The 25,744-nt window shown below is 40.7% G+C and overlaps 1 protein-coding gene across 2 annotated transcripts; it reads left to right on the forward strand.

Moving 5' to 3' along the window:
• The first annotated feature begins 5,003 nt into the window (after nucleotides 1-5,003).
• On the forward strand, nucleotides 5,004-25,724 carry LOC133519639 (kinesin-like protein KIF18A). 2 transcript variants are annotated; one of them, XM_061853684.1, is made up of 11 exons: nucleotides 5,004-5,766; nucleotides 6,309-6,527; nucleotides 7,387-7,592; nucleotides 8,735-8,879; nucleotides 9,693-9,858; nucleotides 10,551-10,637; nucleotides 11,665-11,759; nucleotides 13,322-14,222; nucleotides 14,506-14,613; nucleotides 21,366-21,457; nucleotides 24,941-25,724. In XM_061853684.1, the coding sequence occupies exons 1-10, from the start codon at nucleotides 5,218-5,220 to the stop codon at nucleotides 21,449-21,451; spliced, it is 2,562 nt and encodes an 853-aa protein (XP_061709668.1). In that variant the 5' UTR covers nucleotides 5,004-5,217; the 3' UTR covers nucleotides 21,452-21,457; nucleotides 24,941-25,724. The 2 variants fall into 2 exon arrangements, with proteins under 2 accessions (XP_061709668.1, XP_061709669.1); XM_061853685.1 differs by lacking the exon at nucleotides 21,366-21,457 and having other exon boundaries at nucleotides 5,007-5,766.
• The last annotated feature ends 20 nt before the right edge of the window (nucleotides 25,725-25,744 follow it).

Raw genomic sequence — 25,744 nt, forward strand, 5'->3', positions numbered from 1 at the left:
GTTCATTTTCATTACTGGGGTTCCATCACTGGAGCTTTGTGGTCCATGAATGGAGATAAAAAACATAGTTTTAATTGTTGATTATGTGGAAACGAATTGCAGTATCTTTTGTACAATACGCCTGAAACATAAATGACGGATAGGACATTCAACTTTTAATACGCTAAGGAGTAGAATTTGTACCATGTATCAGGGAAATGTCACAAATTTGCTCTTAAATGTCCCATGACTGGTGCCGTTACCATAGTCTCTAAGGATGCTACTCCACCCGGCCAATGTCTTTGTCCAATGTACATTGCGTCTCATTTTTAAATCAATACGTTCTAACTTCTAATCTTTCGAACCATAGAGGTATAAATGGTATAATAATATTGAGATGAAATAGGGGGAGGGGCAACAAATAACCCGACCAAATTACGTCGGTGTTTTTGTTATGTTGTCAGAAATTTTAAACCGTGTTTTTAATTTTGTTGCATTGCGTATGTTTTGCACGCGTATAGCGCATCTATATAAAATACTAGGTCCAACCAAAGAGCATATAATCACTACGTTTTAACTAGGTCTATGATATTTCATTTTGATGGACACTTTATACATAGAGATTTTGCTCCATCTTGTACACTGCATAGTCTCGGGCTTTATATTGTTGACAATAATTCTAAATCATGTGTTTCGATTAATAAAATTCAATTGGGCTATTTAATTCCAAGCAAGATTCAATAATACAGCAAAAAAAATTTTCTTGTATTAAATTTCTATTAGAAAATGCCATGTTCGCACGATAAACGGAGCGTGTCGTATTCAGTGTTGCCAACTTCGCATAAAATATGCCAGAACTGGCATATTTTCACCTGCTGGCATCAAAATTTTCAATTTAGCATCTGGCATACTTTTTTAGCATATTTTGTCTAAGCCAAGTTTGCACCCACTTTGTACCAACAATATGCGCCATCGCCTTATGTGGTTCATATTTTCATGTGAATTTTGACTTTTGTGGTGGTGGATGGGCGGATGGACGTCGATGGATTATAATAATTTGAAAATGGCAACTAAATACAGTTTATACAGTTTAATTGACCGCTGATTTTTTCGTGGATTGACATATTTGATTTTCGTTTTGCATTCTTTATGCTTAGTCAACCCGCTGTGTAGTTTGTGATGGATTATCTACCATTTTTTATTCTGCTACTCTAGCAGTTCACATCGTCATTTAAGTTTGCGTAGTGTGCATTATAACATTTCATACTTTTGTATTTTTGAATACATGTAGGTACATGTATTTTAAAATATATAGCTATATATTATAATCAATTTATTTGATTTGGCTTTCTTTTTGATATTCTGACAGAACTTAGGGCCCGTCCAGACGGGAAGATCAAAGCGAGGTCGATCAAGAAAAAAATTGGTGTCGATCCTATCTAGCGTCCACAGTTCCACTCGTACACAATTAAAACACCAATAGGGTTGTTTCCAATTTTTTGAAACGCTTGTATTACGTTCTATATTAACTAAAAGTTGCCCTAAAGTCAACTTTTATACTAAAATCGGCTTTAAATATGTTATATTAACAAAATATATTTTGACAGATGCTTTCGCGCCCAAAACGCTCTTTGATAATCTTGTGACGTCACAGTTTACGGTTTGACACATCGCCGTGTGCCTGCTACACTGCCACATCTCAAAAAACCGTTTTTTCGAGAAATCGCGTCTCAAAGTTGTGAGAGTATAGTTCAGGGTGTTTAATAAGTTCTTACTCCTTTAGTTTTAGGTCTATGAATTTAAAATTTAGCTTTTTTTACTCGGAATGATATAACCCTCCTTATGACCACGCCACTTTTTAAAAGAAAATGTATATTTTTAAGACACAAGGCCCGAAAGACAGGTATTTAGAGTTGTGGCCGTATTACGGAAACGTTTTTTAAAGATTTTGGGATGCGGCCAAAATTAAACACAAAATTATTGGATAAAGGTTACCATGCAAATATAAATAAAAACACCAAAATAGTTAAAATCCCTTTATTTTATCAACTTTGATAGGAACAAGATCACTGTACGCGATAATATGTGTAACTAGCTTATAATCAGCAACATTATACCATGGCATTACCAAATAATATTAATTGTTAAAAAGGTTCTTTATAAAATTTGAACAAATAAAACTTTGTAACTTCTTTTTTAAAACATTCAAAATAATAAAAAGTATTTAGAATACCTACTATATTATAAAATAAGAAATCAAAACACAATACTGTTCCTTGCTAATTTGTGAAATCAACATCTTTAAGAACATTGCAGGCAATTTATTTAGGTATTATAATGTATTCAGTACGTTAATTCTTACAAGTAGATAACTTCTTATAAGTAATCAGCTCAAGAAATAACGAATAATATCACAATGTATTTCAACTTAGCACTAATAAAAAAAGCGTTGTTATAGAAAATATTTTGTTTTCGTTACTTTAGTAGAATCAACGTATGTAATAATCAGTCTTCTTTAAGTAGACTTACAAAATACAAAGGTAGTAAATTGCTGTATATTTTCCTTTAAAAGGCCAATACACAATACACATGAATAACACGTAACTACTGGACACTAAACTCAATCATAGGTAATCAGTTCAAGAAATAACGAATATCACAATGTATCACAACTTAGCACTAATAAAAAAAGCGTTGTTATACAAAATATTTTTTCTTCGTTAGTTTAGTAGAATCAACGTATGTAATAATCAGTCTGTATAGTTCATCAATGCATTGTGTATATTGCGAGTGACTTTCGGAAAAATTAAAATCGCTTATATAGTTGGTGGTGAATCTTGTAGGGCTCGAGCAGCGTCAAATAATAGTCTTCCACGTCCTTTGAACATGTCTTTCATTAGGTCATAATCAAGACCGGAAAAATTTCTGTTTTCTGGTGAATCCTTCGCTTTTGACAAAGGTGTCACACGAGAGAGACTGTCCGAGGTGGCATTACGTGTGTTAGCAGATCTACTCGTAGTCCTCGAAATTTTAGATCTAAAACAAGCAAGCATATAAAACATAGCTATATCTAGTTTCTATCATTCTTCATAAAAGCATTTTAATTGAAATAAATTGAATAGCTAGGACACACACCGAAAAAAACATTAAACACAGTCATTACCACGAAAATGCCTTTACCATTTACAAATAAGTAAATAGTAAATGTAAACATATCAAAGTAACGACTTTCCAAGTGATTTAATTTTTGGCGCCAAAGTCCCCAAAATAAAAGCAGTTATTATAATATTTAACAAAACTGCAATAATATGACACCATCCCGAACACAGTTAGTAATTTACCTTACACAATAAAATCCGTTGCATATTATTGACAGTAAAGCGTGCTATAGAATTAGACACACATAATATTATATACAATAAAATGTTAGTTAAATACATACACACTCTTCGAAAACATGCTCAATGCTTATCTTTCTTCAGACGGGTAAAAATATGAATTAGGCTCACGACCCTGACTGATGAGCCATATTGAACCGCACTTGTTTCTTACAAAGTTGAGATTTGCTCAATCATTTTGTTGCGTTGTGGTAGTTTCGGTAGCGAGCTGGTAATTTTGTAATAATAAGTGTAATACTTACTGCTTTGACACAACCAATTGCCGTTTGTTTCTTTTATATTTATAGGGATTCATCGTAATTATCACTAAACTAATTATTATTTTCTAGGACGCAACTCAAAAGCTTCATTTATAACGTGTGCTATATAGCCACAACTCAAAAGGGCCGTCAGGTTCACGTGCGAACGCCGCGGGAGCAGGCAAGTGGCTGTATTGCAGGGAATCTTCTGACAATTTATGGTCAAATCCATAAGGCCACTTGTGAGAAAAAGGCTCTTAAAGACCTTTTCTGCTATGGGTCTCGAAATAAGGTCGTAAATTGAACAATTTTGAATACGAATCTGCAATAATCCAGAAAATTAAAATTTTTGAATTGTGGCCGTATAGCAGGCACACGGCGACATAACTACATAGACACGTAGAAGATACGAACTGTCAACTGACATTTGTCATTTGTTGTTTATCGCCTAACTGTCAACAGTGTCAATCCGAGAGTTGTGACGTCATCAGAATCTTCAATAACGTTTCGAGTTTGGTCACGTGACGTGTGCCAAAAGATATTTTAAATTCAATATTTACAAAAATATGGTCATTACAGGTCCCCTAAAAGTAGTTTAACATGTTCTTATAATATTCAAAGAATTTATTGGGATACAATTCTGCCCTAAGATTTGTAGATGGAAACAACCCTATTTTAGATTTATGGTGACAGCGCTAGAAATTAAATATAAATGCCCCCAAAAGCACACACTGCGTCGAAAATTGGGATTCTTGCATCCGCATCTCCATTTGATTGGTCAAAATCTTAAAATCTAATCAAGTGTGATCGGCCAGCCATTTTTATTTTTGCGTCCACACCATCTTATTGGATCAGACAATTTAATCAGATTGGGCAAAAATTGTCCCATCTGGACTGGCCTTCACTGATCTTGAACAGACATTTACACAAATCTCTGTTTTGCTATTTTGCTGGGATGGGATAGCAGTCGGAATTTTAGTCTTAGCAGAGGGCCTATCATGAACATCAATAATCGAAAATTTCGAGCAACTACCTCTTTTACTTCACTTAAGGTGTAATTAGAGTTACAGAGGTAGTTGCTGGAATTCTTCAATTTTCGATGTTTGCGGTTATACGCCTGAAACGGAGACGGTTTGCTCGCGTTTTACACGCACGTGGTCAATAATAAACCATTAAATAAAATTCTATCAAATGTTTTCCAAACAACAGCAGATTCGTAAATAAATAACAAGCATATTACTGCGTATTTTTAGACACACACACAGACATTTTAGCATTTTTTATAGCACATTAAAAAATAAAATGTAGCATATTTATGGCATATATGTTAGACATGAGTCTAGCATATTTTCGAAATCCGAGTTGGCAACACTGGTCGTATTCCCTGTATTCCTTTGCTGTCAATTCAAAATTCGAATCTTGACGGTTACATAGTAGACGCTGTTTAGTCGTTGACTGTTTATGAGCTATTTTTCAAAAACTTAATTAAAGTGCTAATTCAGCTTCATTGAATGTCTTATGACTGGAAACAAAGTTGAAAATATTAATCGCAGTGTTCAGAAACAGTGTAATTTCATTATATTGATGATCGATGTATTGAGATGAAAATGGTTCGAGCTGCTCCGTTGATCGGGGCAAAATCAAAGTGTGGTGCTTTGCCTTCAAAGTGTGGATCTACGCAGAACATGGCAGCTAATATAAAAGTGGTGGTTCGCGTCCGGCCTTTGAACGAAAGGGAAAAAGCGGCAAACAATCGTGTGGTGGTTGATGTTGTCGACGATACTATGTTAGTTTTTGATCCCAAGGAAGAAATGCGTCCGTTTTTCTACCAAGGCGTCCAGCAACCAACAAAGAATGTGTTACGGCGAGCGAATAAGGAGTTGAAGTTTGTATTTGACAATGTTTGTGGACAAACTGCTTCTAATAAGGATATTTTTGAGTTGACTACAAAAGATGTCTTGGTGTCACTGATGGAGGGTTACAATTGTTCGGTGTTCGTGTACGGCGCGACGGGAGCGGGCAAGACTTTCACAATGATAGGTAGTAAAGAGAACCCGGGGATAACTTACCTGACTATGGAGCATCTCTTTTACACTATACATTCCTTTGAGAAGGAAAGAGAGTTTGACATTGGTGTTTCTTATATTGAAGTAAGTAAATTTACATTTAAGTATGGCGGTACTTTAAGTATTTTACAAGTGAAATCGGGCACTTGCCAGAAAATTAACTTTACAGCATTATCAAAGTAATGGACTAAAAACTTAATTACTGCTTTGATGACCAGTCTGGCCTAGTGACCCTGCCTATAAAGCCGATGGTTCTGTGTTGGAATCCCGGAAAGGGCATTTATTTGTGTGAATAGGCGGGTCCACACAGAGTGAGCATACGTGTGAGGCAATCTCCTTGCGGTCCAACTAGCCAAGGCACGGCTACACTGGCCGGTGTTTGTGCAAGGAGATTTCCTCGCACATATGCTCGCTCTGTGCCTGTCTAATAACACAGACATTTGTTTCTGAGTGGTTGGGTGTTTTCTATGTATTTACATAGTACAAGCAATTTATTTTTGACCTGTTATATTATAAACATTACCAAAATATGGTTTTGATAAAAATGCAAATTACATTATGCATAAGTAAGTCGGTACTATGTCAATTATAATTCAGCCTAGATTAAAAAACACACATTTTCCCAGGTTTACAATGAAAATGTGTTTGACCTGCTTAAACCCTCAAAAACCCCTCTCCAACTCAGAGAAGACTCAAAGTACGGAGTGATGGTAGCCGGCCTCACTTTAGAGAACATCAACACTGCCCGGGAGCTGCTGAATATGCTGGAGAACGGGAATAAGAACAGAACCCAGCACCCCACTGATGCCAATGCAGAGAGCTCCAGGAGTCATGCAGTTTTTCAGGTACTTTCCAAATCACTAAACCCTAGGGTTTCTCCAGTGTTTGTAAAGGTTTTGCAACAAGGCTGGCTCCCTTGCAGCTAAAAATAAAATTTAGAAAAAAATTGCTCATCAAGCTAGTTCAGAGTTGTCTGTGAAATAATAGAGGTATGAGATTATATAAGTTTTAGAAATCCTGGTCCTGTTTTACACTGACAACAAATTCAACCCTGATGACTAATGATGTACTGTGCAAATAGTGTACAGTTTCAACAGAATTCCAAGTCAAACATAAACAAAGATTAAAATGTCATGTGCACTCTTTGACTTGCTGTCATTTTGTACGTTTTGAAGCACATCCTTAGTTACTTTACCTGAAAGTGTGACTTACTTGCATCAGATTTATATTGTACCATAACATTATTATTTTTATAACAAGTTATATTTTTTCATCATTATCATCATCATCTCAGCCGAAAGAGCAGCACTGCTGGACAAAGGCCTCCCCCAAGGATCTCCACAGCAAATGGTTATTTGCTGCCCTAACCAACGGTTTCTCGTTCAACTCGTTAATTTTTTCATATATTTTACACAAGACCTGCTATTTGAAGATATTGTTGGTTGTTACCTTTAACGCAGTGTGGCATTGCCACTTAAATATTTAATGTAATTACTGTATAGAAAATCATGTATCTCTAGCTAGGCGCACCCTGACATCTTATGCCTGCCACGTAAAGACACTCATAGCTATATAACTCAAACCATGATGTTGGCTGGATCTGGTGCCATACATTGGTTTTTCACACAGAGAGAGATGTTGTCTATACAAATAATTTTCATGGTTTAAGTAAATATCGGATTTTTAACATAGCATATCTTTCAGGTGTACATAAAAATGCGGTACAAAACCAGCGGCCAAGCCAGAGTCGTAAAACTGTCCATGATCGATTTGGCGGGTAGCGAGCGCGCGTCCGCCACCGGCTGCAGCGGCGAGCGCTTCAAAGAAGGCGCTAATATCAACCGGAGTCTGCTGTCGTTGGGAAACTGCATCAACAAGCTTGCTGACGGGAGCAGCTACATACCTTATAGGTGACGTATATTTAACACATTCACTGCCAACGTTTTCGTACCTTCTAAAATGTACCACCTTTAACAATTTATGTAATGTGACATGCAATAAATATTCATTCATTCATTCATTCATTCATTCGTAGTTGTAGTGTAGGTGTTTTCTATGTATTTAAGAGGGAAGCATACCACAATCATATGATCCATACAAAAAAAGAAAACGTTTTTTCACTTCTAAATATTTTCATTCTCCATGTTTTTTTAGTATTGTTATATGTATATTGAGATGTGAGTAGATAAGATCTGACGGTACCCTCAGTTTGGTTCTAGCTAGCAAGCCAGCACGCGTATGTGACATTCTGGGGATAGGATTTAATTCGGGCATAGGCTAAAAGTGCTTTAAACATAGTGTTTGAAAGTTTAAGTGTTATTGGGTGTGGTGGAATAAAATGTTGGTCAAGTCATATGGACAAAGACAGTTGGAAAAATTACTGAATAGGTTCGATTCTTGACACAATGAAAAACTAGGTTTATAGATTTTCTTTTATGGAGATATTTAGAAAAAAGCGAAACCTATAAACCTAGAATATATTATGCTGACGCGATCGTCCGATCGACATCGAAATCAAAGTGATTTGTTAAGATTTACTTAGTGGAAAACGTTTTCTCCCGAAATGGAATTTCATAGAAAAAATACCGTTATTTCGCTAGGATCGCAAAGCTTTTTTCTTCCCTCTTAAGAATATATAAATATTTTCAAATTATATATACTCGTATTATTGTCTAAGTACCTACAACAAGCCTTGTTGAGCTAACTGTGGGTCAATTTGCGTAATAATGTCCCGAAATATTTATTCATTTTTATTAATTATAATGGGAAAAATACACTTATTATGCATCTGATCAAAATCCAGTTCAATTAGAATCATAATTCCATTCTAAATTTAAAACTTTAACGTTTAGTTTGGGCAGGCATATTTAGGTCCCTGATAGTCGAGCGATTAAGGGCCACTTGCACCATCCCACTACCCTGAGGTTAACCGGTTAAAGCATTAACCCAGTGTCAAATTGTACTAGTAACCATGTTAACTCCAGGTTTAACCAGTTAACCCCGGGTTAGTAATTGCTGCAAGTGGCCCTAAAAGGTTAAATTGTTGTTACAGAGACTCGAAGCTCACGCGCCTACTAAAGGACAGTCTTGGTGGCAACTGCAAAACGGTCATGATCGCGAACATCTCCCCCGCCAGCATGAGCTACGAAGACACTTATAACACGCTCAAGTACGCTGCGCGCGCCAACAAGATACAGGTGAATATGAAACTTACTACTTTTACTCTGTCAAACTATTTTTGTCAGGGGAAAAAGGCGCGGTATTCAAATTTTGTCCTTCCTTCTTCCTCGCGTTGTCCTGGCATTTTGCCACGGCTCATGGGAGCCTGGGGTCCGCTTGACAACTAATCCCAAGATTTGGCGTAGGCACTAGTTTTCACGAAAGCGACTGCCATCTGACCTTCCAACCCAGAGGGTAAACTAGGCCTTGTTGGGATTAGTCCGGTTTTCTCACGATGTTTTCCTTCACCGAAAAACGACTGGTAAATATCACATGATATTTCGTACATAAGTTCCGAAAAACTCATTGGTACGAACCTGGGTTTGAACCCGCAACCTCCGGATTGCAAGTCGCATGCTCTTACCGCTAGGCCACCAGCGCTTGCAATTATTCAAATTTATTCAAATTTTGTACGGGACATTTTTCACGTAGGTGTTTTTCAAATTTGGTGCCTTTTCGACTGACAACTGGCAGGCTTGGCAGAGTATATGGTCCAAGACAGCCAAATGAAAAAAAAAGTCAAATGGCGTTCTCAAAGTTTTGATTATGTGTCGAAAGATGGCAGTAAATTTACGTCGCTACAAAGTTTTCTTTGACAATACACCTCTATTTCAAATTCTTTTTGGCCTAGCACAGAAGCTGCGCGAAAGTACCTCGCCCGCGAGATAGACACGTCTTTTCCTCACTGTATTAGTCTATACAGGGCCTACCCAATATTCGCTTGGGCCCATAGTTTGGGAAATCCTGGACTATATTATTCATTTACTAATTACTAATAATTCGTTAACCAGCTAAGCATCAAGAAGAACATAGTGGACGGCGACATGAAACTCTCGCAATACGTGAAGACAGTGGAAGAATTGAAGAAGAGAGTGAAGGAATTGGAGGCCAAGCTGTCTTTGAGTAGCGTACAACCTGCGGCAGGCAAGCAACAGCCCAACTTGGCTAAAGAGAAAGGTTAGGCTACACCAATGACAAGAGTCAAATTTAAATCTGACATCATACTTTTTTTTTCATGTGTTACAATGACTTCTATAGTACATATGGTGCTATTTTACCGCACTAGTGTGATAATTAGCACATTTCGTAACCATGTCGAAAATTTAAAGAGCCATATGTACTGTAAAACGTTGTAAGATACATGTGCGAATAGGTGATTCGCAATGCTACATTACACACAACCCTATGGTTGGGTTTTTTAATTTATCGCCACTCGTTTCGAATTTCCAATTTTTCGCATTTTGTAGTCTTATCACATAAGTAGTAAAGAACTACATAAATAGAAATTGCGCTTATTCTGCATGACATTGCGGTGCGTTAGATTTCGTCGTGTGTGTAAAAAAAATATTTTTCTCATCTTTTTGTATTACTATCTACTCGTATGAATATAAGGGTAGTCTGACTTGTAGGTTGTTACTTTTATACCCCTCGTTTGCCGTTATCTACGTGTTAACGTACTATTCGGTATTCGGCCGAATACTATGCCACTATTCGGTTGCGGCCGAATAGTGAAATTGTGGCCGATTAGGCCGAATACCGAATAATGGCTGAATATTCGTTGCATCTCTAGAAATAACACTCCTGTAACTGCCAAGTCAGTGCAAACATAGCAAAGTGTAAAAACCAAAATTGAAATGTTTTCATAACAGCCCGAGCGGAGTGGCGTCGTCGTATCTTGGAAGCGGAGAAGCTGCACGACGCCTGCGAGATGCATCTCCTTGGTCTGCAAACAAGGGGTAAGATTTATTCTGCCACATGTCATAAAATATTTGGTAAAAATGATCACCGGTCTGGCCTAGTGACCCTGCCTATGAAGCCGATGGTCGCGGGTTTGAATAATTGGTAAGGGCATATCTGTGATGAACACATATTTGTTCTTGAGTCGTGGGTGCTTTTAATGTATACAAATATGTATATATCTACATACGTCGCCTATTATCCATAGTATAAGCTTTGCTTAGCTTGGGGCTAAGTCGATCTGTGTAACATTGGGGACAATATTTATTTTATTTAAAATTCTTTTCCTTGAGGTCTACTCCCGCTTTTCAGAGAGATAAACAGATATTTGAAGTGATTTTTACAACCGAGGATGCGTTTTTGTTTCTGCTTGGGCAAAAAAGCTTATGTATGTCTGTTTGGTTGTTCTTTTCTACACTCATCCATGGATTTGTGACGTTTCCATGTAAATGGTACCCCATTGTCGCTTACCATAAGGACGAAATTCGTTTCTTCATACGAATAACCTGTGCCTGTCAGAGCGTCCTTATGGCAAGTGACAATGTGGTACCTTTTGCTTGAGAACGTCACATTTTGTCAAAAATTAAGATATCATGTTCTGTAATGGCCAAGCCATAATATTTATTCTGTTTTATGCTAATTTTATGTTATTCTGTTTACAGCTCAAAGAGCCACTAGTTGTATAGTTCGTGTCATACACGATGACGCGCAGATTTGTCAAATCTAACCTTTAATGATATGACAATACGGCTCAAGGCGCGCGTCGCCATGAACGACACGATCTATATCTATGTTAGTTTATAAAGCGATGCGTAAATTGCATGCAATTTACGTTACCACTACTAAGGTAAAACTGTATTCAAAAGTTTGATCAGATACCGCAATGTAGTGAAAATTGCATGCAAGTTGCTAGTCTAAACCTTAAGATATATCAATGGGCTTTATCTGAAAATAAATACACTTTTTTTTTTGTGAAAGCGGACCGCAACATTATGAATGTGTGTATGTGTATGTGTATGTGTACAGGCAACGTGCTGGCGCTGCGGCACCGCCTGCGCGCGCGCGCCCACTCGCACGTGGCCGCGCTGGCGCACCGCTCCTCCAACGAGGCCATCGAACTGGTGAGCGCTTATACTGATTACCTAGCGTTTTATCATATGTATGTGTGCTGAATAAAGTATTCAGTGCGATGTTCTTCACAGTCATTCTTACTGCAGGACTGCTTGCACATTTCCTGTGAATCGTGCGAGAAGGACGCACCTATGCGTCATCTTGGGGTAAGTCCGGGGTAGATGGCCATATTTTTTTTGACACGCGATAAATAAATTAGATTAATACTACCTAATCGACTTTCGAAAATGACTGAAAGAAAAAATATTTCTTATAAATACAGTTTGAAAATTTTTTTAAAACAAAATTACAATTATCCATCTCACCCGAGGTCCAGATCACTCCCGGACAGTGATTAACTGTGCCATAAATTAACTGTTCAGTTTAGTTTTTTACTCAAGTGCCTTCTCTTCTTTAGTAGTCTAAACCTCATTTAGGTCACCCAGTATCAGCAAACAGCGCACTTCTATGAAATCTTGGATGAAAATGGCGATAGTATATTCCACACCCACAATAGTTGTTTTTCTCTCTTTTCTTTTTTTTATTCGTTATCATGCATAAGGGGACATCGTCACTGCTTTTCGATAACCTTCAGAATACCCTATCCGTGATAGAATCTTCATCACTGTCTCCCTCCAAGGCCATATGGCCATAATACCCCAGCTAAAACTGGCCATCTGCCATCTCTACTTTTCGTCTGGAAGTAATGACCACTCCTAAAAACGAAACAAGTTGAGACTCGATGATCATCATAAAAAATATTAACCCTTTAAAAATATTTCCTCTAGTCAAAAGAATCAACAAAGATTTTACGTACATTTTCGTTTTATTTCGTCAAAATTTTGGTCATATTCTTGCTCCCATGTATGATGTGAAATGTGAAACGTACTAAATAAAAACTAGTGACATTTGTCATAAGAACTATGAAATATTTCGATGGACCATCTCGCCCTTATAGCCATCTAACCCGGAATTACCCTATATCAAGTCCCGCGAAAACGGCGAGGTGTGCTAGCCATGCAGAAGGATTTTTGATTTATGTATGCTTCAAGCAAGGTTTGAAGATTATAGAAGCCGTATTAACTACATTAATTAATAATTAGCTCCCCTTCTGTTCTATTGGGGATTAAATAGAAACCTTATACGTCATACCATTACGAGGTATTGTGCCTAATTGATATATTATTACATTCAAAACGAGTTAAAACATAGTTAATGATATTATGAGCGGCTGAAACTATTGAGTAAACTACGCGAATATCGAATAATTAAGATTCCAACATAACAATATCTACTTAGTAAATAGCCTAACATGCTATAGTGATAGGACATCAATTAATTAAACTTAATTTTCTATTCTGTAGCTCTGTCGAAGTATTTTTGTTATTGATACGCTCCAATTACTTACCAACAAGTTTCTAACTACTTTATAAACTCAAGTTAAAAACTTACATCAAGCTCGAAATTTAATTGAGCAAATTTCTCACTGCTTTAAATATTAAATTTATAATTATTCCATTTGTATCAAAATTTAGTTACAGTTTGAAATTTAATCGATTATTCCATTGTTCAGATGGTTACCGAAGACATCCCCCGTCAAGAGCGAGCCGCCGAAAGTTACGAGAAAAAGGCTCAACATTTAGACGCGAAAATACTCGAAGCAAAAACCAAATGTGGCGAGAGCTGGCAACAGTTGCAAACTACCTTAGAACAAGCTGCCACCGACTGCCCAGACCTAAAAGACTTCACAGACAACATCATCCTCCAAAGAGAACTGAGACTTACTAAAGCCAGCGATAATATGAGAAAGAAACTACTCTGGATACAGCACAAGGAAATAAACATGTTCACAGAATACATGAGCGACATGCCCAGCATGCTCAAAAAGCTTTACCTAACCTTAAGAGGTTACGAAAAGGTACCTCCAGCGTTAGCTATGGAATACAAAGATGTTATGAAAAAAGCTAAATCTATGAAATCTATATCCTGGGACACGGAAGATGAGTGTAACGATCCAGAATTCAAATCAATTTGTTGCCTTAACATGAACGAAGACGATGTCCAGAGTAAATCGAACGCTACGGTCGATATTGTCACAGACAGTGACGAACTAACCGATGCCGAGAACCGTGAAGTTTCGCCGAAGAAACGCAAGGGTACGCCTATAAAGCTGGCCAATAACGTGACTATAGTCATCGATGATTCTTTCGAGATTTTAGACACGACGAGAACTCTGAATTCAGCCAAAAAGGTAAAGCGGGAGGCTGATGTCGTATCGGATAAGGAAAACGCAGGAATTATAGATCCACACGACTTAAACTCCACTTTTGTGCTGGCGGGTAAAATGGAGGCGTTGAAGAAACCTAAATTGGAGCCTAACTTGAAACCGAACGTGAAACATGAACCTGTGTATTTGAAGAGAGGGCTGACAGACAGGACGAATGTACAGAGGACCATTAATTTTAATGACAAAGGTAAATATTATTTGTATTCTTTAAATGTTATGTTTTTGTTAAATAGTTTGTGTAGGGTATTTAATAGCCGCGTAGCAACATGGATTGCGCACGATCAGAATATGTAATTTCTCATAATGTGAAATATTTATGTAATTTCTAACAGCTTTTTTGGAAACTTCTCAACGTGCATATCTGTATTTGTAATTGTATGCCGTCGTATGCTCGTTCCTATTATGTATATTCGGAACGAGCATACGACGGAGGAATGTATTCGTCCTCACGTTGTTGTATTGTGGCGCAGTATCGTCGGCGAAGGCCGCGGTGGGCGTGGCGCGGCCCCTCCGCCGCGCGCCCGGCTTCGGCTCCAGCCTGGCGCGCGACGGCAAGCCGCTCGCCAGGCCCGCGCAAGGTACTGTCCGCCTTCATGTCTAGCCGATAAGGTCGTGTGGTGGCGCGCCCGGCTTCGGCTCCAGCCTGGCGCGCGACGGCAAGCCGCTCGCCAGGCCCGCGCAAGGTACTGTCCGCCTTCATGTCTAGCCGATAAGGTCGTGTGGTGGCGCGCCCGGCTTCGGCTCCAGCCTGGCGCGCGACGGCAAGCCGCTCGCCAGGCCCGCGCAAGGTACTGTCCGCCTTCATGTCTAGCCGATAAGGTCGTGTGGTGGCGCGCCCGGCTTCGGCTCCAGCCTGGCGCGCGACGGCAAGCCGCTCGCCAGGCCCGCGCAAGGTACTGTCCGCCTTCATGTCTAGCCGATAAGGTCGTGTGGTGGCGCGCCCGGCTTCGGCTCCAGCCTGGCGCGCGACGGCAAGCCGCTCGCCAGGCCCGCGCAAGGTACTGTCCGCCTTCATGTCTAGCCGATAAGGTCGTGTGGTGGCGCGCCCGGCTTCGGCTCCAGCCTGGCGCGCGACGGCAAGCCGCTCGCCAGGCCCGCGCAAGGTACTGTCCGCCTTCATGTCTAGCCGATAAGGTCGTGTGGTGGCGCGCCCGGCTTCGGCTCCAGCCTGGCGCGCGACGGCAAGCCGCTCGCCAGGCCCGCGCAAGGTACTGTCCGCCTTCATGTCTAGCCGATAAGGTCGTGTGGTGGCGCGCCCGGCTTCGGCTCCAGCCTGGCGCGCGACGGCAAGCCGCTCGCCAGGCCCGCGCAAGGTACTGTCCGCCTTCATGTCTAGCCGATAAGGTCGTGTGGTGGCGCGCCCGGCTTCGGCTCCAGCCTGGCGCGCGACGGCAAGCCGCTCGCCAGGCCCGCGCAAGGTACTGTCCGCCTTCATGTCTAGCCGATAAGGTCGTGTGGTGGCGCGCCCGGCTTCGGCTCCAGCCTGGCGCGCGACGGCAAGCCGCTCGCCAGGCCCGCGCAAGGTACTGTCCGCCTTCATGTCTAGCCGATAAGGTCGTGTGGTGGCGCGCCCGGCTTCGGCTCCAGCCTGGCGCGCGACGGCAAGCCGCTCGCCAGGCCCGCGCAAGGTACTGTCCGCCTTCATGTCTAGCCGATAAGGTCGTGTGGTGGCGCGCCCGGCTTCGGCTCCAGCCTGGCGCGCGACGGCAAGCCGCTCGCCAGGCCCGCGCAAGGTACTGTCCGCCTTCATGTCTAGCCGATAAGGTCGTGTGGTGGCGCGCCCGGCTTCGGCTCCAGCCTGGCGCGCGACGGCAAGCCGCTCGCCAGGCCCGCGCAAGGTACTGTCCGCCTTCATGTCTAGCCGATAAGGTCGTGTGGTGGCGCGCCCGGCTTCGGCTCCAGCCTGGCGCGCGACGGCAAGCCGCTCGCCAGGCCCGCGCAAGGTACTGTCCGCCTTCATGTCTAGCCGATAAGGTCGTGTGGTGGCGCGCCCGGCTTCGGCTCCAGCCTGGCGCGCGACGGCAAGCCGCTCGCCAGGCCCGCGCAAGGTACTGTCCGCCTTCATGTCTAGCCGATAAGGTCGTGTGTTGTCGGATCATCTTGCTATACTTGATACTTGTTAAACTGATCGCTTACACTTGAATAATGTCATTTTCTAGCGTTTAAGGCTCCCGCTAGGAACAAATTATAGTAAGTATAGTCGCTCGTTTTGTAGCTGGCCCCGAACGACTAATCCTTTGTCTATTGTAAGTAAAACCGCACGTGCCCTTACCTGCAAAAAATAATTCTAATTGGCACCTGAGCGTGGGCTAGTCCGACGCTCAAAAAACCAGTGTAAGTGTGCTCTTCGATAACACGCCTTTGTAACGGATCTCGATGACACATTTTAGATTGGTCCTGTAGCGTTCGACTCGCCGGCACTCAGTAACCGTAGAGGGACCACATCCAGCCTCGGAACATATTTTTTCATTACTTAATTTCGAATCTTATTGCAATTCCCATAGAGTTGGTATTCGATAACCGGTTAAAGTGTACGAAACTTTTTATGCAGGTAAGTAGCACGTACGGTTTTACTTACAATATACAAAGGATTAGCCGTTCGGGGCCAGCTACAAAACAAACGACTATAATAAAAATGCAAACAAATAGCTACGATCTTCTCTATTTCACTAGGTTGAAATTGCAATAGCTTCACTCAGTAAGTACTGCATTTTATCTTTGAAAGCGGTCAGGGACCGGACCCGCTTACCCTAACCCGTTCAAAAACCCGGGTTATTGTAAAGCTGTGTTCCAAAAACCGCTTCATTTCGGTAAGCTTTTGATTGGCTTACCGGTTAAGAAGCTAATCCTTTTATTTGAATTAATTCAGGTTAGCGCTTACCGATATTAAAAACCCGGGAAAGGGTTATCGCTTCAAGCGCTGATTAAATACGAACAAGCTGTTTTAGCTTTTACGTAAATTGCATATGGTCTATTAACGTAGCGCCCGACGCGAAACACGGCGGTTCCATTCCCTACGTGCACGTGCGGGTGCGCGGCGCGGCGCGGCGGCAGTCGGTATTTGTCAAAGGCTTTGTAATTTGCCGACCTAATATTGCTAATTCAAACAAAAGTGTACGTTAAGTCAAGTAGCGCACAACGTAGATTTCAAAACACATGCTAAGGTTTAAGGCAAATTACCTAATATGGTAAGGCGTTGCATTGATTTTGGTATATTTTTGTTTAGTACCTATTACTCCTATTATTGTCACTTTCTTTATCGTTTGCTGTCTGTGCACATCTCGTGTGTCAGTGGAACTCATCAATGGGTTCTAATAATTTTATCGAGTTAGGGCTCATTTTAAAGGTCTTGACGAGTTCTTTACGATACACATGGTGGAGAGGGTCTGATGGTGGAATCGGAAGGTGTCGATGGAACTCATCGATAACTACTAGTAATGCTATCGAGTTAGGGCTCATTTTAAAGGTCTTGACGAGTTCTTTACGATACACATGGGGGAGAGGGTCTGATGGTGGAATGGGAAGGTATCGATGGAACTCATCGATAACTACTAGTAATGCTATCGAGTTTGGGCTCATTTTAAATATGTTGACGAGTTCTTTACGATACACATGGCGGCGAGGGTCTGATGGTGGAATCGGAAGGTGTCAGTGGAACTCATCGATAACTACTAGTAATGCTATCGAGTTTGGGCTCATTTTAAAGGTCTTGACGAGTTCTTTACGATACACATGGTGGCAAGGGTCTGATGGTGGAATCGGAAGGTGTCAGTGCAACTCATCGATAACTACTAGTAATGCTATCGAGTTTGGGCTCATTTTAAAGGTCTTGACGAGTTCTTTACGATACACATGGTGGCGAGGGTCTGATGGTGGTATGGGAAGGTATCGATGGAACTCATCGATACCTACTAGTAATGCTATCGAATTTGGGCTCATTTTAAATGTCTTGACGAGTTCTTTACGATAGACATGGTGGCGAGGGTCTGATGGTGGAATCAGAAGGTGTTGATGGAACTCATCGATAACTACTAGTAATGCTATCGAGTTTGGGGTCATTTTAAAGGTCTTCACGAGTTCTTTACGATACACATGTTGGCGAGGGTCTGATGGTGGAATCCGAAGGTGTTGATGGAACTCATCGATAACTACTAGTAATGTTATCGAGTTAGGGCTCATTTCAAATGTCTTGAAGAGTTCTTTACGATACACATGGTGACGAAGGTCTGATGGTGGAATCGGAAGGTGTCAGCGGAACTCATCGGTGACTTCCCATAATGCTATCGAGTTTAGGCTCATTTTAAATGTCTTGACGAGTTCTTTACGATACACATGGTTGAGGTTCATCATTTTTGAAAACCACATTTCCTAAAACCTTTAAAACGACATCCATGACAACTTTTATGACAAGTTGCATGGCCGTCATCTTGGCTTCCAAAATAGTCATCATTTTCGAAATCCGCACTCCCTAAAACCTATAAAACGATATCCATGACGACTTTTAAGACAAGAAGCATGGCCGCCATCTTGGATTCCAAAATAGTCATGATTTTCGAAATCCGCACTCCCTAAAACCTAAAAAACGACTTCCATGATGACTTTTATGACAAAATATGTGGCCGCCATCTTTGATTTCAAAATGGTCATCATTTTCGAAATCTGCACTCCCTAAAACCTATAAAACGACATCCATGATGACTTTTATGACATAGTACATGGTCACCATCTTGGACTCCATCCATGACGACTTTTATGACAAAAAGCATGGCCGCCATCTTGGATTCCAAAATAGTCATGATTTTCGAAATCTGCACTCCCTAAAACCTATATAACGACATCCATGACGATTTTTATGACAAAAAGCATGGCCGCCATCTTGGATTCCAAAATAGTCATGATTTTCGAAATCCGCACTCCCTAAAACCTAAAAAACGACTACCAAGATGACTTTTATGACAATATGTGTGGCCGCCATCTTTGATTTCAAAATGGTCATCATTTTCGAAATCCGCACTCCCTAAAACCTATAAAACGACATCCATGACGATTTTTATGACATAGTACATGGTCACCATCTTGGACTCCATCCATGACGACTTTTATGACAAAAAGCATGGCCGCCATCTTGGATTCCAAAATAGTCATGATTTTCGAAATCTGCACTCCCTAAAACCTATATAACGACATCCATGACGATTTTTATGACATTGTACATGGTCACCATCTTGGACTCCAAAATGGTCATCTTTTTCGAAATCTGCACTCCCTAAAACGAATAAAACGACATCCATGACGACTTTTATGACAAATTGCATGGCCGCCATCTTGGATTCCAAAATAGTCATGACTTTCGAAATCCGCACTCCCTAAAACCCATAAAACGACATCCATGAAGACTTTTATGACAAATTGCATGGCCGCCATCTTGGATTCCAAAATAGTCATCATTTTCGAAATCTGCACTCCCTAAAACGTATAAAACGACATCCATGACGACTTTTATGACAAATTGCATGGGCGCCATCTTGGATTCCAAAATAGTCATGATTTTCGAAATCCGCACTCCCTAAAACCTATAAAACGACATCCATGAAGACTTTTATGACAAATTGCATGGCCGCCATCTTGGACTCCAAAATGATCATCATTTTCGAAATCCGCACTCCCTAAAACGTATAAAACGACATCCATGACGACTTTTATGAAAAATTGCATGGCCGCCATCTTGGATTCCAAAATAGTCATGATTTTAGAAATCCGCACTCCCTAAAACCTATAAAACGACATCCATGACGATTTTTATGACATGGTCACCATCTTGGACTCCATCCATTACGACTTTTATGACAAATTGCATGGCCGCCATCTTGGATTCCAAAATAGTCATGAATAGTCATGATTTTCGAAATCTGCACTCCCTAAAACCTATATAACGACATCCATGACGATTTTTATGACATAGTACATGGTCACCATCTTGGACTCCAACATGGTCATCTTTTTCTAAATCTGCACTCCCATAAACCTAAAAACCGATTTACATGGCGACTTTTATGACTTACTGCATGGCCGCCATCTTGAATTCCAAAATCGTCATCATTTTCGAAATCGGAACTCCCTAAAACCCAAAAATGATGATTTTTATGACAGTGTGTGGCCGCCATCTTACTAAAACCTGTTATAAACCATCTTAATAGCACAATACAAATAAGCATCTATATAGTAAGTCAACATTAACGAAAAGTACTTTTACGTCGGTAGTTACAATATACCTATCGAATCAATTACGTAATGCCCATCTCTCCCGCGGTGCCGCAGCGGCGGGGGAAAGGCGCGGGAGAGGGGTAAGGCTTACCCTAAACCGAAAGGTTACCGGTTAGTACACGCAAAACACAAACCGAATCAGCTCCTGTAAGCGGTAACCACTTGTTACGATTAGGTTAATCTGAATAATACGGGTTATCATTATTGTTGGGTAACCGGTTGAACGGGTTACCCAAACGATTAGCTTATCGTATGAAGGGGTTACCCATTCCGAACGGGTAAGGCAAATGAACGGGTTTTCCGGTCCCTGAAAGCGGTACAACGCCGGCGACTTATCTAAGTACGGCTTTCAATGTCCAAGTGTCGTTATCGAATGTGCTATGCTATTGCAATTTCAACCTTGTGAGTTCGACTCTAGCCTCAGCGCGATGGCACGCCGCTCGCGAAGAAAACGCAAGGTACGTCGTATATATAACGCATGTCACTTTTTTCCATTTCGGTGTGAAGGTTTTTGTTACATAGTAAGATTTAATTATTATACTGTATGTAAACTGACGTGGAGCGTATAAAGAAAGCTGAAAACATTCAGATCGGAAATATAAATAATTAAATATGATGCCTACTTTATTCTAATCCGGACACTTAACGCGGTAGAGCTTTTTAAACTGTAAAGCGGAGCCACTGTTTTTTTTGTGAAATCCGGTTGGTTACCGGCAAGACGATTACCGCTCTGAGTGACAAGAAACGAGTTCCTGTATAAAATAATTTTATATTTATATAATAATTCATTCAAGAGTAACACATATGTAGCTTCGCTTGCCTGACCGTCGTACTTAAACCAAAACTGTTATGATGCTACAAAAATCGTTTACCGACTACAAAAAAGGCACAATTGTAAAGGTATAATTGTAACAATTTAATATTATAAAAATAACCCAATTATACGCTTTGCCTTTAGTGAGATTACATACTGTATAATTTAAATTGATTGTTTTGGGTAGGTATATGTTACTAACAACAACCTATTGTTCCATGTGCCGTCCTGTGCCGTGACTAAAACTAACAGTGAGCGAAAAGGTTGTCGGGTATAAATCCATGCGTGCGAGGGAGAGGATCCCCGCGCATCCTTATTCGAGGCCCGCGCGCCGGTGATACAAGGTATGTTACTGTATGAGCGAGGGAGAAGGATGTGGGGTATATGCATGCGTGCGAGGGAGAGGATCCCCGCGCATCCTTATTCGAGGCCCGCGCGCCGGTGATACAAGGTATGTTACTGTATGAGCGAGGGAGAAGGATGTGGGGTATATGCATGCGTGCGAGGGAGAGGATCCCCGCGCATCCTTATTCGAGGCCCGCGCGCCGGTGATACAAGGTATGTTACTGTATGAGCGAGCGAGAAGGATGTGGGGTATATGCATGCGTGCGAGGGAGAGGATCCCCGCGCATCCTTATTCGAGGCCCGCGCGCCGGTGATACAAGGTATGTTACTGTATGAGCGAGCGAGAAGGATGTGGGGTATATGCATGCGTGCGAGGGAGAGGATCCCCGCGCATCCTTATTCGAGGCCCGCGCGCCGGTGATACAAGGTATGTTACTGTATGAGCGAGCGAGAAGGATGTGGGGTATATGCATGCGTGCGAGGGAGAAGATCCCCGCACATCCTTACTCGAGGCCCGCGCGCCGGTGACAGGTAAGTTACTGTATGAGCGAGCGAGAAGGATGTCATGTCATTTTACAATAAGAGTTACCGCAAAATGGATAGAGCTGTACTGTACAGGGCCTTCTCGTTTACCTGTCAAATTAGAAGTGCGAAATTGTGTTAGATTTTACACATCTTAATGTATCCATGCTGTATACCGATACATGTGTCACTCACAACCAAAGAAAATTTGAAATAGAGGTGGACTCTCAAAGAAAACTTTGTAGCCACAGTAAAATTACTGCCATCTTTCGACACATGATTAAAACTTTTCGCTATCTTATTAAAGGCCAAATGTATGGCGACATCGTTTCGAGCGATGGCGCCATAACCTTTAGGTTGTGCCCGGTAGGATGACGTCACTTTTTGATATCTAACAAATTTAACACATATCAGTGAAAGAATAAGGATAAAAGTCAAATGGCGCTCTAAAAGTTTTAATCATGTGTCGAAAGATGGCAGTGAATTTCAAATTCTCTTTGCTCACAACGAAAGTTTCGTTCATTCTATTCGTGTTATTTTTCTTGAAACGACCTGTAGAATTGTAGGAACATAATGAACTATGCTAAAGTCAGCAGAGTTCCGGAACTTCCTTCTCTTCTCTTCGTATACTTTCATTTTGCGGATTTTTTGGTGACGTGGTGGATGGTGACGGATAGTTTAGTGCAATTGTGCAACCATGGACTAATAAAACAACGTGCTACCGACCCTAATACTCCCAAGAATCGGCGTAGGCATTACTTTTTACAACATCGATGCCTACCTGGGAAACTAGGTCTTATTTAAATTAGTCCGGTTTATTTACTATGTTATCTGGGCATTTCTATTTAAAGTTGTTCAATTTTTTTGCACTAGAATTTTCTATTTTTTAATAAGAAAAAAAGTGTTTCCAAAATGTTTTGGTTACGGTTTTCAATACTACCGTCTATGACCATAACAAATAAGACAAAAAAAAATTGTTTGATGTTTTGGGGACACTTTTTTTCTCGTATCCTGAATGGAAATTATATAAAAATTGTAAAATCGGGGGTAAAAATTGGGGGAACAACTTGAAATAGAAATGCCAATCTATTACAAATTTAGAAAAAGAAAGTTTATGTTTTTTTTTTATTCCTTCTTCATTTAAATTGTATTTTTTTATTTATGCATTATAAGATGTCATGTTTTGAAAAGATGTGTCCCGCCGAGTTTCTTGCCGGTCCATATTGGGAGGGATATAAATCTTGTAGCGTTAGAGCCGGCGTAGCTTAATTTGACGTTCATAAGCAAATTGTAATATGCCTACTTGGAAAATAAACTATCTTTATATCACAAAGAGTAGGTACAACATCCTAAATACCTCCTAAGACCATAGGACGCTAGGTTTCAACAAGAGAATATAATTATAATACTGAAGCACAAACTCATGTCTAGAGAGCCTGCATGTTGCCTGAATTCCAGTTAGGTTGCCAGACGGGCTTAGAGCGCTAACAGAGTATGGGTATAAACGTTTCTGGCCGTGGACGAGTAAATGGTAAAGACTGCGTATCTCCATACAGACGCGTTCTCAGTATTGAAGTGGGTAATGTTTAACCTTTTGAACGCCAGACGGTGAAGGAACATGCCGTGCCCCGGACGCAGGCGATCACGATTATTTAAGCCAAATTGAACTTTACGGAGTCCCGCGTTAGTCCCTGTTGCATTGGCGAAACTGTCGGCTGTAGCCGTCGTTGGCGTCCTTGGCAAGTCTTTCAGATGTCGGCCATAGCCGACGGTGGCGGTCAAAAGGTTAAAGAACTGTGAACTGCCAAGGAGTGGAATGTCCTGCCCGAGTCTGTGTTTCCGCATGAGTACAATCTCAATCTCTTCAAGGCTAGAGTAAATAGGTATCTCATAGGTAAGCGTGCTCCACCGTAGACCGCATCATCACCTACCATCAGGTGTGATCGTGGTCAAATGCCTGCCTATCCTCCATAAAAAAAGACGTCTCGCGCATTTAAAGCGCATTTAAACCTGTAGCATGCGTAAGATTACCTCGAATTATGTTTTCGCGATTTCGGGGTTGGTCTTGTCACGTTTTGCTTAATGAGAGAGTGAGATGCAATGCACATTGGACAAAGAAATTGGACACGTACAATACAATCTTAATAACAATAAGGGTTAATGTTGTTTTGTGTTGGTAACGTAAATGTAGGTCAAACGAAATCCTTCCCGGACGATTTTAAAGCCGAAATAATAATAATATTAGGGTAAGGTCGGAGCGCGGTTTGTTTATATTGAAGCCCTAATCCTAAAACTACTAACACGTTTTACTAACTTTTGCTTTAGAGTTGGTTTATGAAAATAAACAGTACCTGTGCTGTATTTATAAGTTTAAATAAATTTGTTTTCAATCCGTTCCTTTATTACCGATGATAAATATTAGATTGTGTCACGAGGGAGCAAAATTATATACTTACGAGGGCGTACATTGAATCCTGCGCGTAGTGAGGGGTTCAAGTGTTCACGCCCAAGGTGGAAATAATTTTGCTACTGCTTTTCATATCATCTATGCGGAAATAAAGTTTCAATTAATTTAGCATTTGTTATTATAGCAGCAACAGATATCACGGTTCAAGAGATACAGCCTGGTGACAGGCGGACGGATAGTGGAGTCTTAGTAATAGAGTCCCGTTTTACCCTTTGGGTACGGAACCCTAAAAAACAAGTAGCATGTATAAAAAAATAGTGTCCTAGGACAGAAAAGTGACATTTTGATCCCTCCTAGCAGGGAAGACAAGTGCCCATTTGATGCCTCCCAGCAGAGATGAGACCTTTTACGTATAGGTGACGTGAAAATGTTATTTTGTGTGTATCCAATTATTAGTATTTCTAGAAATTTCAATAGAAAGTGACCCGTGTTCATTGCTCTCGAGTGTATTTCAAGTAAGTATACATAACTTCAAGTTTTGTGTTTGTTTCAGAGCTGACAGAGCGCGCGTTAAAAAGAAAATATGCGAGCAAAGTACTTTATAAGCGGTGACTTCCATATTCAGAATAGTGACAACATAATTTAGTTCATATTGTAATTGAAATTAGGTTAGATCGGTCGCTGCATGCATATCAAAGGTTACAAAGCAACCAACATACCCACCGCATTTACTTTTAATATCCCACATATTAGAATGACAGATTGACCCAATTTGTCCAACCGATTTGTCAGGAAAGCGGGATGATTGGTTGATGAACATTGCCTATCATGCCCAACATTGCCTGGCTTATTAAAACAGATTCTCTACAAAACAGTAGTCTTTGTCTAGCCTAATAATGGTAGCGATTCTCAGATAATTTATTGTAATAGAGAAGTGAAGTCTATGGAAAAACGTGCCCCTTAGTTTGACATCGAAAAAAGATGGTGCTGTACTGCGGTCACTGAATTGTCAAACGTCAACTTTTGACAATAAGAGTTACCGCAAAATGTATGGAGCTGTACAGCGCCATCTCGTTTCGTTGTTAAATTCGAAGCACGACTTTGTCTTAGATTTCACACCTCTTAATTTAATTTTGTAAATATGCACCGTTAGGCCAGGCAATGTTGGGCATGGTAGGCAATGTTGAGTAGGCTGAAGGCAGTAAATTGGCCAAACTAACTGTCATTTTAGTATGTAGGAAATAAAAACAGCTTAGATGAACGAAGTAGCGTTACACCACGATTTCATATCTAGGAATTATGATGATTTGACAACTAGGACACTTGTAATAATTACATCACGGAATACAGGTCAGTC

This window comes from Cydia pomonella, chromosome 7, assembly GCF_033807575.1.
Source record: "Cydia pomonella isolate Wapato2018A chromosome 7, ilCydPomo1, whole genome shotgun sequence".
NCBI classification, from domain to species: domain Eukaryota; kingdom Metazoa; phylum Arthropoda; class Insecta; order Lepidoptera; family Tortricidae; genus Cydia; species Cydia pomonella.

Bases quoted from the DNA above. Each gene is read 5' to 3' on its own strand.
- LOC133519639 (XM_061853684.1), top strand. From the start codon at position 5,218: ATGAAAATGGTTCGAGCTGCTCCGTTGATCGGGGCAAAATCAAAGTGT. The intron at 5,767-6,308 runs GTAAGTAAATTT...ACATTTTCCCAG, and splicing joins TTGGTGTTTCTTATATTGAA to GTTTACAATGAAAATGTGTT. The intron at 8,880-9,692 runs GTGAATATGAAA...TTCGTTAACCAG, and splicing joins CGCGCGCCAACAAGATACAG to CTAAGCATCAAGAAGAACAT.